At 40.4% G+C, this 14234-nt stretch overlaps 1 protein-coding gene across 3 annotated transcripts in view; it reads right to left on the reverse strand.

Moving 5' to 3' along the window:
- The window catches only part of acot7 (acyl-CoA thioesterase 7), a 38687-nt gene extending 24855 nt beyond the window's left edge, over nucleotides 1-13832 (reverse strand). The window contains exons 1-4 of one of the 3 annotated variants that reach the window (XM_086069763.1): nucleotides 13679-13832; nucleotides 13499-13591; nucleotides 8355-8472; nucleotides 5959-6115 (exon numbers count right to left, since the gene is read on the reverse strand). In XM_086069763.1, coding sequence (XP_085925889.1) covers nucleotides 5959-6115; nucleotides 8355-8472; nucleotides 13499-13548 — 325 coding nt within the window. In that variant the 5' untranslated portion in view covers nucleotides 13549-13591; nucleotides 13679-13832. Of the gene's footprint in view, nucleotides 1-5958; nucleotides 6116-8354; nucleotides 8473-10754; nucleotides 10956-13498; nucleotides 13592-13678 lie in introns of those variants that run through there. The other 2 variants (XM_086069762.1, XM_086069761.1) reach the window with 2 other exon arrangements.
- Between the last annotated feature and the right edge of the window lie 402 nt (nucleotides 13833-14234).

Raw genomic sequence — 14234 nt, forward strand, 5'->3', positions numbered from 1 at the left:
TTTTAAGTCAACTGTGTTTAGGATGGAGGAGGGGAAGAGAATGGAGAGAGGGTTGAAGTAGGTGGCTGTTGAGGACCATTCCCACATGACCTTTTTGCCGGAATCTAATCAGGGAGCTGGTTTTCAATTTCCAGTCCCTCCACATTGAATGACAACATGTTTGGCCATGTTGCCCTTTCAACAGCAGCCCTCGTGTGTTCACTGAAGCAGCATGATGACCTCATTAAGGTTACAGTTCATGCACACTCTTATTAAAAATCTGCATCTGGGACCTCATCCAGAAACATATTTTTGAAAGCCTGGCGTACATTCTATATTGTAGTTCATCCCAAAGATGATTGATTGGGTTCTTTCACACCCAACTTATCAAAGCATGCCTTTATGGGCCTTGCTTAGTGCGCTGGGGCAGAATCATGCTGGAACAGAAACGGGTCTTCTCCAAACTGTTCACACTTAGTTAGAAGTGCTCAATGTCATGTTAAGGCAAAGCTTAGTGGAGCAGGAGTTTGTATTGTTTGCTTATTTATTTTTTACGAAAAACACTGTGCCCCTTTAGGAACAACCTATCAGACAGAAGGAATGACAAGGCGAGGTGTCTTAGGGTTGAATACAAAACACAAAATAAAACAATTTACTTAATAATGAATTGGTTTCCATTTTTAGGGAATCAACTTTTCCCCCCTAAATTTTAATTGTGTATAGCAGCAAACCGTATTTTTTTGTCAAGTAACATTAATGAGATTTTTGGCTATGAGCCGAAGTGATGTCAGAACCACAGGAACCATTTTGCGCATTTGAGTAAGTCTGTTTTTTTAACAAATTGATCAGTCACGTAGAAACTGCAACTGTGTTGGGCTGTCAGCATCAAAATGTTTTGAGTCATTTTCGCCCCTTAAACTGCCTTTGAAAAGAAGTCTGACGGATCCTGCCAGCGTATTTGCGACACTCACATACCGGCTAGCTGCTAGCTACTAGCCGGTGATGCTTGGAACAAAACAGAAGCATAGCGAAGGGTCCTCAGGCAGCTCAGAGGATTCACAGGCAACGTGTAATTTAGCAACACTACAATAGACAGCAAATGTTATCACCTCTTTTTGTTCTAAAAACAAAAAATACTTTAAACTGATCAATTTAGTGTAACTAGTAACACAATTACAAATGTGTCATGCTACCAAAGTAGCAGATGTGGCTAACATTGGCTTGCTAATGCTAGCTAATGCTGCTACTGCTCTCTCTTGTGAAGTGTGGCTAAAAACTGCAAACTCATTTTAAAAGAGAAGTTTAAATTTAAGTTTAAATTACAGAGCTTTAGATGTCTATAAAAAATAGTGTCTTTGTACATGGCTATAATGCAAGTTCCCCCCCCCCCCCCCCCCCGAAAAGATTTGTGGAAAGGGGGTCGTTTTTAAATATGCATGCCCAATGACAAAACACTTTTGCTCTTCATATCATTACGGTATGTTCTGCAAGGGTTTTTACAGTATTTTGGAACTAGTTAGTGTATTGTAAACAATTTTATGGGCCACTTTTACAAAGTAATTGCAATTAATTTAATGTTTCTGTTTTTTTGTTTTTTTTACAATGGCCTTTGAGGCACTGCAGCGCAAGTGGCGCCCCATGCTTTACTGTGCATCAATCCAAGCCCACTTAAGAAAGCATTACCTCCTCCTTGTACTAGTTGGCGGAGGTAATTTGGTGGATTGTAATTATTGCCTTTGTGCAGACAAGTCCCTCCAGTGCTGTTTTTTTTGCGTCCTTCAATCACCATTAATCCAATTTAAAGGGATTAGTCACTATTTAAGAAGGTGTCGACATGATCATTTTACCGTACATATACTTATTTTTTTACCCCATAGTGTTTAAATAACTAATAGCAGTAGTCACTGTGATCGTCATGTTCTCTCTCCCTCCCCTGCTTTATCTACTTTATGTAGTTTTATCACTTGAATTATTACTGTCTGTAACTTTGGCACCCTTCTACTCTTCTCTTTGTCTCATATGCAGGAGTTTCAAACAAAGCATATTATTTTTTGTTGTTGCTATTTCTACCTCAAGCACAGTGTGTTCCAGACTGAGGGATCCAAAACGCAGATTTGTCCATTGCGCCGTGCCAAGGCTAAAATACTTTTAACTGAAGCACACTCCGGCCTGATGGGACGAGATGATTTCACGCCAGAAGTTTTGGACATTGAACTGTGAGGTGTTCACATCTGAATACCTGAGATGTCATGACATGGATGATTACATTAAAGTGCATAACGCATTTAGCAAATGCGCCTTTGTAGGCTCACAAAGCTAACATTCAGAGTTTGCAGTTGAATGACCCATCAGGATCACGGCGAGAACTGTCATGCTTATTTTAAGCCTCACCCATAATGCATTGCTCTCAGCTGTGTCTATGCATGCGTATGTGTGCGTGCATGCTGCATGGGGCATGTTGGGGGGGGGGACACTGTGTGTACACAGTCTTTATGCAAATGTGTGTTTGAATGTGCATGTGACCTCTCTGTGTGTGTACAATACATGCGGATTGTGTGTTGCCATTTGTGAATGGTCACCAAAAGCCTGATTGTGACCACGAATGTCTTTAACTTGCAATGTGAGACTTTGTGTTTTTACCAAGTATGCACCATTACTGTACGCGCGCATATGCAAATCTGTGTGCGTGTGTGTGACTGCGCATCTGTGTAGAGTGCGCATGAGCGTTGTGCACAGCGGGGACAATCATCACGGCTTGTGCCCACAGTAGGCAGGATCCCCCGGGGGGGCCGTGACTGAGGCCTGCCTGACGAGATCCTGGCTGACTGACTGTGGAACCTGGATGCCTGCCTGCCTCCAACACACAAAATACACACAAACAAATCCATTGATTTACATAAAAATGAACTAGGCAAGAACAGGAACGTCAAAGGTCCTCCCTCTAGATCTTTTTGAAAAAACGCAAGTGTGTGCGTTCAGTGTGTGGGTGCAAGAAAGTGTGGGTGCGTGGCTTTGTCCACGTACAACGTGTCAGTACGCGCATACTGTATCAGCCCTACACCGAGCATGTTTGTGTATGTGTATGAGACGTGTTCAGGTACACCCACTTGGCGTCTATGTGTGACTGGACCACAGTGTGTGGGACCTGATGCTAAGCCGACATGACAGAAGCAAATAATGTCTGCTCCCGTTATCTTCTCTTCCCCCTCGGCCCCGCAGGAACCTTTTAAAGGGGCAAACACTGATACAAGCACACATGCGCAGACGTGCACGTATGTACAGTATGCCATGCATATGCACATTCCGCCGGGATATAATGAACCATGCACATACTGCACACACAAAAAGTATCAACGCACAAAGACAAAATGTGACTTATGCCAATGTTGCACACTGAGTTCCACAGTCCAAAAGTCTGAGAATGAACACTGCATACTTTTTTTTTGCCGAGCTGAAACTACCTGAATAGAAGACTACAATTATTTAAAACACTCAAATAATCAGATTTAATAGTTTTGACGTCAAATGTTCCATTCAAGAGTGCTGGGAAATCAGAAAAAAAAGATAGTTTGGAGCTAATGAGGTCTGAAGCATCCCAGTCAAAAGGGGCGTGTGCCATTTGTAATAGATCATTTTGGACCTGGCTTGTCCACTAACATCATCAAACACAACTTTGGAGATCAGGGGTTGCCATGGAAATAACACAAACATGACTATTGTCCTTATTAAAAGACAGCATGCTACCAAATGTATTATGAAACTGACATTTTAAGTTAGAGCTAATTACATACACGTGTGTTTTACACGTAAAATTTAAAAAGCATCAGTTACTTTTTCATTTCAACTATGATTATAACTGAGTCAATGTCACCATTCACCATATGGTGCCTTAACGTTCAGTGACTAATTCCTCATTCTTCATTGAACTTCATAGGTATTGTATTAAGATGTTGTGCTGTTGCCAATTCATTTTGGACAAACTGCCTTTTTTCTTTTTTATATACATATATATAAATTAACTGCAAGCTGATAATGTAGCTTACATGCAAACAGCTAAATGAGCTTGCTGACAGGGTGGACGATGACAGGGTGGACAATTTTGACTGTTCTTAGCATTTTAATAAGCAGAAATAAACACTTCTCAAATACAAGATGTTTAAACATGAACTCCTTCTCAATCTACACCTCTGGGCTTCTGTTAATGTGTGGTGGTGATTTTGTCCTCAAACTCCTTTGTACCTATGACTGGTAGAAATGGACGCTGCCGTACACTTGTTTTTGGCAAATACTGAACGTATGCTGTTCTCCACTTGTCATGTCATATCGCAAATGCATGTCTGTCAACGTGCTCCCAACCCAGCAACCAGCCAACCAACCAGTAAAAGCCTGTTGCTAGGGCAACAGCTGTCTCGGGGATACTTCTTGTTTCTCACACCTCCTTCATCTTTCGCTCCTTTTCCCACCCTTACTCAGTCTTCTTTCATTCAGTCTGTGGTCCTTGCATTCATCAGTGTACCCATCTGTTGTATCTGAGGATCATTAAAAGTTGCTGTGATGTAGCAGCACCTTCCACACAGCAATTAAATCATCGGAACATATTCATAAACACAAAAAGTAGTGCTACATTTGACCAAAAAAGGAAGCCTGCGTGTGTGCGTGCGTGCGTGCGTGCGCTTGTTTTCTGTGGAATAAACAAGCCCCATGCCAGATGTTATGTTGTGTGTGCTGCCCTCTACTGATCAAACAGCAGAAATACAGTACTCTAATTTTCTCATTAATTTGAAGCAACATGTTTATAATTAAGCAGACACAGCTTTATTCATATGTAATATGTATGATATGTTTAAAACTGTGCATTTATTCCATTGTAAAATTCATGTGTATTCACTTTTTTTTTTTTTTTATCATACTGGGCACATTTATGCCAGTGGTTCTTTTGTGTGGTACCCACTAGTGGGATGTGGGCTTCCTGCAAATAGTTTGATTATATTTAACATTTAAGTCCAGTACATTTGTATTTAATATTATACAAATGTTTGTTTTCAGTTTGCTAACTTTTAATTCATTTTAATTATATCACTAATGTAGTACAGATTTTTTTTAAGTGGAGTGCTAGTGTTTCAGCTGTACATTTGTTATTGTGGCTTACAATATTTTTCGAGGTGGTACTTGGTTTAAAATTTTGAGAAACACACTTATGAAACAAGAATGCTTGTGCTCTACTAATTTTGTTATAGTTAAAGTATATTTCTAGGTGTGGGCGCGTACCAATATCAGGTATCGGTGCCGATACCAGCTTTATTCTAAGGTACCGGTATTGGTATCGGCTGCTTTCTTGTGGCCGTTTTACGATCAGGAACTAGAAATTAGAGGAATAGAAAATTGCCATTAATTTCAATTATTTTTTAGGAAAAACACTATATTAGAATATATAGGTTTTTCTTTAAAATCATCTGTCATTTTAGGGGGGAAATTTATGTAGTAGTGGTATCGGTACCGGTGACTACACAAGGGTTGAGTATCGGGATCTGTCCGAAAGAAAAAAAAGCAGTATCGATCATCCCTATTTATTACAATCCTAACCTGTTTAAATGAACCATGAATGGTTAAACATCACATTAAAAAAGGCACATCAGACAGGAAGACCTCTTATGTGATTGGTGGCACATCATATTGTAAAAGACTACAGTGGAAGCTGTATTTGGGCAACATCTGAACTGGAAATTCAAATAAATGCACCAACGCGGCAGAAGGTGTCACCAATTTGGACATGTTTGAATTGTGCTTTTTATCAGTGCCTGCACACATGAATGGTTGTCATTCTTCTTATTCTCACCGGGACGCAGGGCGGTGGCGGGAAGAATGAGGCAAAAGGTTAACATTGGTGAGTGGCAACAAGTCAACAAAAGTTATGAAATTCCTGGAGGACCTCATGTGAATGACGTGATCTAATCAAACTTTGATGTCTTGACAAGTTACCTGTGAGGATGTTCTCGCCCATGACCTTGACCTGCACTTCCAGCGAGTGTTGAGAGGTGTACGTGATCTCAGCCGTGGCGTGGGCGACCTCCCCGATGAACAAGGGGAACAAGAACTCTGTCTTTTCCACACGTACTAAAACAGCCAGGCAGCGGTCCTGGAGAAGTCCAGAAAGTACAACGTTATCATACGTGAGCTGTCACTATTAGCACTAAAAGGAAAGCAAGCATAGTTAAAATCGCACGTCTGCTTTGATCAGACATGATGTCTGAAGATGCATTCGTACTTAGAGAACTCACTATATACAAATATAGTGTTGTCTATACTGCCTGATAATGTTTATGAAATTATGAGTAAAACTGTTCACCATAGTAAACAAACATGCACAGTATATGAATTGAATTTGACATAAAGTGCTGAACTAATTTATTAGACCACCTGTCATGAAGATACCAGCATCATGAAGTGCTGTAATGCACTTAAATAAATAAATTAATTAATTAATAAACCTAACATTCGGGAGTGGTCTAATATATATATTTTTAATGCTACTAATTAGGGATGGGCGAGTGCCGATACCAGCCTTATTTAAGGCATCGGTACTCATGAAAGTGGCCGATACCAATATCGGCCGCCCGCTAGTGGCCGTTTTACAATCAGGAAGTAGAAATGAGAAATTAGAGGAATAGAAAATTGCCATTAATTTCACACAATTTTAAGGAAAAACACTATTGGGATTGATAGGACTTTTTTAAAAATTATCTGTCTTTTTATTGGGGGGGGGGGGGTTATGTACTAGTGTTATCGGTATCTAGTATCGGTATTGGTGACTACTTAAGAGTTAAGTATCGCTGTAGGCCTGAAAAAAAATGGTATTGAACATCCCTACTAATAATTTATTTAAAAATATGTTTTTAATTAAAATTAAAATTAATTAAAAAAAATTAATACAAAATAAAATAAAAATAAACATTAAGCAAAAGATTACAAAAATATAATTTTTAAATGCTACTAACTCTAATAACATTTTTTAAACACTGTACATTTTCAAATAGGCTACTGTTTGTGTTGAACATTTGTGTTCAGTGAAGCATTTGTGTACAATACTGTATGTCGCACGTCACGCCTGAAGACAGGCGGAAATGTAAGACATCATCAGAATGCTGTTGAAGGCAAGACAAGGATCTGATGATGTAAGTCACAGCAGAATGAGTTCAATGGGTGAAAGGTGAAGCATGATGAGAGAGTTTACAAATCAGAGTTGATGGACAGCAATCATGTAATTGACTTAGCTTCCGTGTGTTCATCTCAACCTCATGTTTTTGTTCTTTTGTCGTTGGCTTAATAGGATCCTGTCTCAGGCAGAGTCGGCACCAAGCACTTTTTTTTACTCTGATTTGCATATTCACAATGTTCTGTTTGAAGAAGGAGCGCTGAGTGATCGTGTATTCTTTGGCAGATCCTCGCGACAGCTCCGAACTAGCTAGCCAACGGCTTGATTTCATTTTATATTTGACATTTTTTATTGAAATGAGATATAATGTTGATGGTGGTATAGCAGCTTGGACTGGAAATATGTCAAAGGTATTTTCAAATATAATTGACCTCAATGGGAAATGGGAAAAGTCTGTATGTATTTAATGTCGACAGCTACTATACGTTTGCATGATGCCTTCAATCCACTCCGCTGTGGACACAACAGGATGGTCATGACCAGGGCTGGACTGGCACAAAATAAATCGGCCCTGGCATTTGACATAAGCCCGCCGGCCCGGCCAAACTCCTGACCACCCTTGCCTAACACACAGTTCTGCAAGATATTGACTAATGTTGTTTTAGTCCGCTGTCTATATTCAAAATGGATTAATGGACTAGCCCATCTAAATTGTGGGCCAGATTCTTGGGGTAAAAATGAAGGAAAATAATTTAAAAGCACTGCATTGGCCCCAAATGACCCAGGCCCACCGGGCATCTGCCTTTAATGCCAGATGGCCAGTCCAGCCCTGGTCATGACACAACGTGGTTAGATAGGTTAGACAAACATTAAAGGCTGTGATTACTATGGATGCCCAGAGAAATATTTAAATTGCCCAAATATGCTGATGAGAATCCTACAACTGAACTTGACAGTATGCGAGAGGCAGAAGGATTCATGTATAAGTTGTTGACAAAAAACGACTTTTCTTCTGGCTCTCAACTGGCGCTGTAATAGACAACCCGGCGGACTCCCGTTCTGTGGGCCATTGGGTTTCTAAGTCCATTGGACTTGTTTGCGTCGGTTCCATTTCATTGCACTTTGGTTTACTGAGCACCCGTGTCGTCTACATGTGCACTCAGGAACTAAGACAAGCGTAAACTTTAAACTACAATAAATGGATTTGGTTGTACCCTCTCACCTCATTCTGTGTGTTGCAGTGCCGCGTGCTAATAATGCATCCGGCTTCTTCGATCATCTTCAGGAGGTGACCACCGTGCACGTTGCCGACAATGTTGGCATCATCTGGCCGCATGATCCTGCAGCAAACGAGAGGTGGAATTAGTACAGCTGGTGGGAAGCATGGGTTTAACCTCTGTGCACTGCCATTTACTTTAATCTCTAAAGAAAATTGATCACTCGCTTCTGATTTCAATTGTGATAATGTTGCACTTGGATTGGGATACAGAATAATTTTACAAAGTATCACATTCATTTGACTGGTATGTTTCATTGGAGGCAGGTTGGAGACAATGAGCTACAGAGGAAAATGTGGCGATGATAAAAAAAACAAAGTCACAGGAAAAACAAGATAAGGTGAATGCTGTTGAAAGCTAGCAGGGAACATACCTGATATGATGTGTAATAATCTAATCAATAATAATCTATGAGTATGATACAGGTGTAGTGAGTAAAAACATCATTGAACACAGTCTACAGTCAGTCAGGCGTCATTATCTTTACAGAACTTGGATTTAGTGTAATTACATTAGACTGTACAAGTAGTCATAATGTTTCAGATCAGGTAAGGAAAGGTAAAAATGACTTGAATTACCTAAAAATGATAAAAACATGTTTACTTAATGTCTGCCAGTACTATCGTTAACTCTTTTACTGCCAAAAACGTTAAATAACGTTTAGTAAAAACCTACGGAGGGGCGCCAAAGACGTTAAAAGACGTTCACTATGTTTTTTTGGGGGGTTTTTGGAAACGGGAGGAGGAAACCTTGGCCAGCTGTGCTGAAAGTATCAAGCAGATCTAGTTAGTATAATGACTCGTTTTGGCCCCTAGATGGCAGCGATGACTCTCTTTGGACAAGATTGGGTGGGCGTCAGTAGAAGACGTGAGGCGGAGCTAGAGTGTTGAGGGGACAATGGCTGATGAAGCAACAACGGTGACCGGTTGCAAGCAGCTCACGGAAAACATCGATCAATACTAAAAAGCGCATTGATGTCGACGATGATGATGATGGTGACTCCGAGCTTGACGCCGAAGTTGGAAGCGTTGACGCGCGGTTATGATCAAGTCATAAAGCCTCACCGGCTAGCGATGCTAACGCCGGAAAACGCGGAGCACAACCGAGCACTTCTGCACAGGCGGACGTTCAATCGGACGATGAAGAGTAGTCGAAAAGCATCGACCAATGCACATTGATGATGATGATGATGGTGACTCCCGAGGTTGACGCCGAAGTTGGAAGCGTTGACGCGGCCGCTATGATCACGTCATAAAGCCTCACCGGCTAGCGATGCTAACGCCGGAAAACGCGGAGCACAATCGAACACAGGCGGACGTTCAATCGGACGATGAAGAGTACCCCGAGTCCAATGCATATTCATCGGAGGAGTGGGTACAGTCTGATCACGGAGAAGACACTGGTTCTGGACTACGATGCCAACATGAATGGAGTGGATAAGATGGATCAGAACATCTACCACGCAGGGGAGTGTTACACAAAAAGAAAAACTGTAGTTGAAACATCCACATAATTGTAAATAGTACCACAGTTGCACACATTTGTAAATAGTTTGCCAAATTGTTGTCAAATTGTTACACTGTTGAATGTAAATAAACATATTTTGCTATCAAAAAACACTTTTTCATTGTTGGTGGTAGTGTTTAACATAAGTAAAGCACTGTTTAGGTGTTTGTGGCATCATTCATGGACAAAACGAAGTGTAAAATTCACTAGAGTGCATGAAATAATATCGTTTCACAAAAAGCTTGATTTCTCCGTATTTTGGTCCAAAACAAGAGCATTTGGGTGAAGCTAACCATTTTCTATTGTTGATTACTGAAGAACGGAATAAGGTAGAAACAAAGTTTTTTTTTCTGATGAAAGATGAGACTTCAATCTTTCATTTGGTAGTATGTGTGTTTCCATAGTCCAAACTGTGGACCTTTAAAGATCAGTCAAAATGCTTAAATCGGCTGGCACCCACAGCATCCCTTTTCTGAAAACGTCTGTCAGTCAAAGAGTCAAATTCTCCTGTTATTTGTTGTCTGAGTCATTTTGCAGTTTACAGCTCATCGCCAACAACATGTCCAACCACATCCTCTTCTAACCGGTCATAAAAACAAGCAAATCCGCATCTTGACGCCATAAGGTGCAGCAGGCAAATGAGTCACATTTACCGTCTAACTGACTGTCACAGCAACAAAGTTGATGCAACAACGCACCGCAGCTTGCCGCAACGTTGACATTTCCATGGAATGTCCTTTAATTTTGAAAAGACCCTTGAAAAATGTGCTCCCTCGTATAATGTAAAAGTCACACTGCAATCAAATACGCGATTATCAAAGAAGTAGTGCGTGATCTACCTGCAGAGCTCATATTTGGTGTCTGACGGCGGTTCATAGGGCACAAATTTTCTCGGGGGCCTGAAGCAGCGCATCTTCCAAACCTGAACCTCTTCTCTCCGCGTCTTTCTCCAAGCCACTTATTTGCCTTCTGCGTCCAGGTCTGAGATTTGAGGCCTTGATGTCGCTACAGTCCCCATCGCGACTGGTCTGACTGGATCAGAACCCGCCCGCCGATGAGGTGATAAAACACCAAGTAGACAGCAACAATGACTATCGCTGTGTCGCGTGCTGTGGGAATCTCAAGAATCTCGATTGCCCACAAACACACGTTACTTCACACACGTGACGGAGCACATTTGCCGCGATATCGCTGAGAAGGGAAGTGAAAAAGCTCAACTATAATGCTGACAGAGCTAATCTATGACACAAGAAATATCATATAATGTATAAGGTCTCATTTTTGCCAAATTGTTGTGAGACACACGCGTAACAGGAGAATAGCCCTAATATATATTGCAATAAATAGAATCAGAATGATAGAGAAATGTTTTACACTTATAGGTTTGGATTACACAAATTCAAAGGCAAGTAAAACCTTGAATTATTATGAAAGACAGTTAATTCATCAACTTCAATTAGAATTGTTTACTTTAAGTTACTCAGCACTTTGACTTGCAATCTTTCAACCGTTCACTACGACAATGTACAGTAAATGTACAGTAAGTCAGTAAGTCAGTAAATATATTTGTTCAGCCTGTGAGTGTAAATTAAGATGACTGCAAATTCAGAGTGGGTGTTCTCATTTTGGTCAGGGGGAAATAAACCGGTGACCTGGCTTGAAGCCACATTTTTAACCACAAGGTGGATCATTATTGTCAATTATTTAACAGTAGGCAAATCCTGTTCAGAATACTTCTATTATAGTTATTGTTAATTAATGGTGCTATAACTATATTGCTCAATCGCTTATCTCCTCATCCATCCATTTTCTCCCTCTATCAATTTTTTTTTCTCCCTCAATATCAGGGTAAGGCAGATGGCTGCCCCATAATAGGGTTTGGGTTGGTTTAAGATTTCCTGCTGTTAGAGGGGAAGTTTCTTAATTACCACATGCGGCAAAAGTGCTTGGTCATGTGGGTAAGTTCCAGAAAAGCACTTCAATATAAGCAATGTTGTAAATGGCCCTCAGAAATTAAGTGAAGAAACATCAAGTTGGGGGGTTGAAGGAATTTTTATTTTGTCAATTTCTCCCAAGAATTGGTCTGTGAGGGAGCTGTTGTACAATTCTGCCCCACTATTACGTAGAACGTCACTCTTTTTGTCTTTTTTGTTAAGACCAACCACAGACAGAGCTGACGAGGTGTCAATCATTCTCACGCACTTACGGCCCCCACCCCCACCGCCAGTAGCCTCACACTGTGGTGAGTGAAGTGAGGATACAATTAAATCTAAACGTCAGTTTTAAAACAGCAAATGCAAACTTCTCCCTTTGACAAGAATCTTGAAGTCTTTCAAGCCAATTGTTTCACTACTCGAGGCCTCATTTAAACAAAAAAAATACTGCCACCTGGTGTTCAAATAGATATAATACCATATTAATATGACCTGGGCTCAAATGTATGCACTGTGCAGTAACAATATATACTGCATATCTATAGTTTATGTGTGCACACAACTTTGTTCCTAAACTGAACTAACATTAAAAATGTGTCCGATAGCTTAATTTTTTGTTAGTTTTAGTCAGGTTTTTCCAGTTTTTCAAGTGTGCTTGCGTTGAGGTGATTTTTTTTCTTTTTTAGACATTTGCCCAGCTTTTAAATTCCCCATCTCACAATGTAACCAGTGAAATTGTGAAAACATTCCCATATATAGTAACAATTTATACTGCATATCTATAGTTTATGTGTTCACACAACTTTGTTCCTAAACTGAACTAACAATCAAATTAGTCCGATAGTTAGTTTTAGTCAGGTTTTTCCAGTTTTTCAAGTGTGCTTGCGTTGAGGTGATTTCTTTTTCTTTTTTTAGACATTTGCCCAGCTTTTAAATTCCCCATCTCACAATGTAACCAGTGAAATTGTGAAAACGTTCCCATATAAAGAGGGTCGAGAACTTTATTTTGTGACTGCATATACGACACCTGAAAATTTATTGAAAATATGCAAAAAGCAGGATGTGTCCTTTAACTCATGTTTGCCGAGCAAACACCTTAGCTGTGTGTTTAACACTAATGTTTGAGTGAGTGTGGGGGGAAAAAAAGATTGTGAGTTCTGCGCCCCCTGTTGGGGAACGAAAGTATAACGACGCAGGGTCTGCTGCTGGGACATGAAGCCGATTCATAAATGAAAATCAGGTTACAGTTTCCCTTTGTACACATTTTCCTGCTCAATAAAGACGTGAGCAGCTTGCTACATGGTGTCGTCATCGTGTACGTGTTTAACGTGTACTGTTTTAGTGATATAGGCGACACGATGAGTGACAAAAACGAAAGAAAAATGCTTTATCACCCCTAACACATCCTGTATGACGTGGTATGCTATCGCTGTTAAACATCTTCGACATAGCGGCCAAACACAAAAACGTGGATGGAAACATAAAGCTTGTAAAACCAATAAAGCAGATTAACCGGCGAGTGACGTAAAGTCTCGCGACGCACGGTCGCCGGCATACGTGAGTTCCGTGCATGTGTTTCTTTGTCACACGTCTAATAACAAAAATAAAAGTAAGACCACGTCGTAATAAACATAAGTAACAGATCTTACCTGCATAGCTGAAGGGATGATGCAGCGTCTAGAAGCTTCGTCGCAGACATGATGCTGGTGAAGATGTCCTCTTTCCTGATGGAGAAAACGACACTTGCAACAACACAGTATCCGGGATTTATCGACAATAAAACGAGGCGGAAGTGATTTTGAAAAAAATATATATGAAAGATTTCTCACGGGTGTAAGGAAACTCGATGTGCTGGACAAGTGATTCCGTCAAACGTATCTGTGTTGTTTAGTTGGGAAGTGTCACGCCAACAGCCATTTTGCTTCCATCGGTCAGTTGAACGCGACCACGCTGACCGAGCCCGTGAACGCAACCCACCGTGGCAATAACACCAGTGGCCGTTAGAGGGCAGCAGTAACCAATAGATAGATGGATGGATAGATGGATGGATGGATGGACTAAAGAAAAATATAAACGCAACACTTGTTTTTGCTCCCATTTTTACAAGATATACTCAAAGATCTCAAACTTATTCCACATACACAATATCACCATTTCTCTCAAATATTGTTCACAAACCAGTCTAAATGTGATAACGTCAGTGCTAACTGGTTTTCTGGGAAATTAATGGTGGCCACACAAATATAATCAAAATAGGCACGTTTTAGTCAGTTTCACTTAAGAGGTGTACTCACATATGTCGCCAGCGGTTTATAAATTTATGCTAAGTTATTTTAACACGGTATGCAAGCTGTACTGTAGCAAAGTGTTATTTCTTCAGTGGTG

Source organism: Leptonotus elevatus, chromosome 2 (assembly GCF_054856555.1).
Source record: "Leptonotus elevatus isolate MCC_2025b chromosome 2, RoL_Lele_1.0, whole genome shotgun sequence".
Classification (NCBI taxonomy): domain Eukaryota; kingdom Metazoa; phylum Chordata; class Actinopteri; order Syngnathiformes; family Syngnathidae; genus Leptonotus; species Leptonotus elevatus.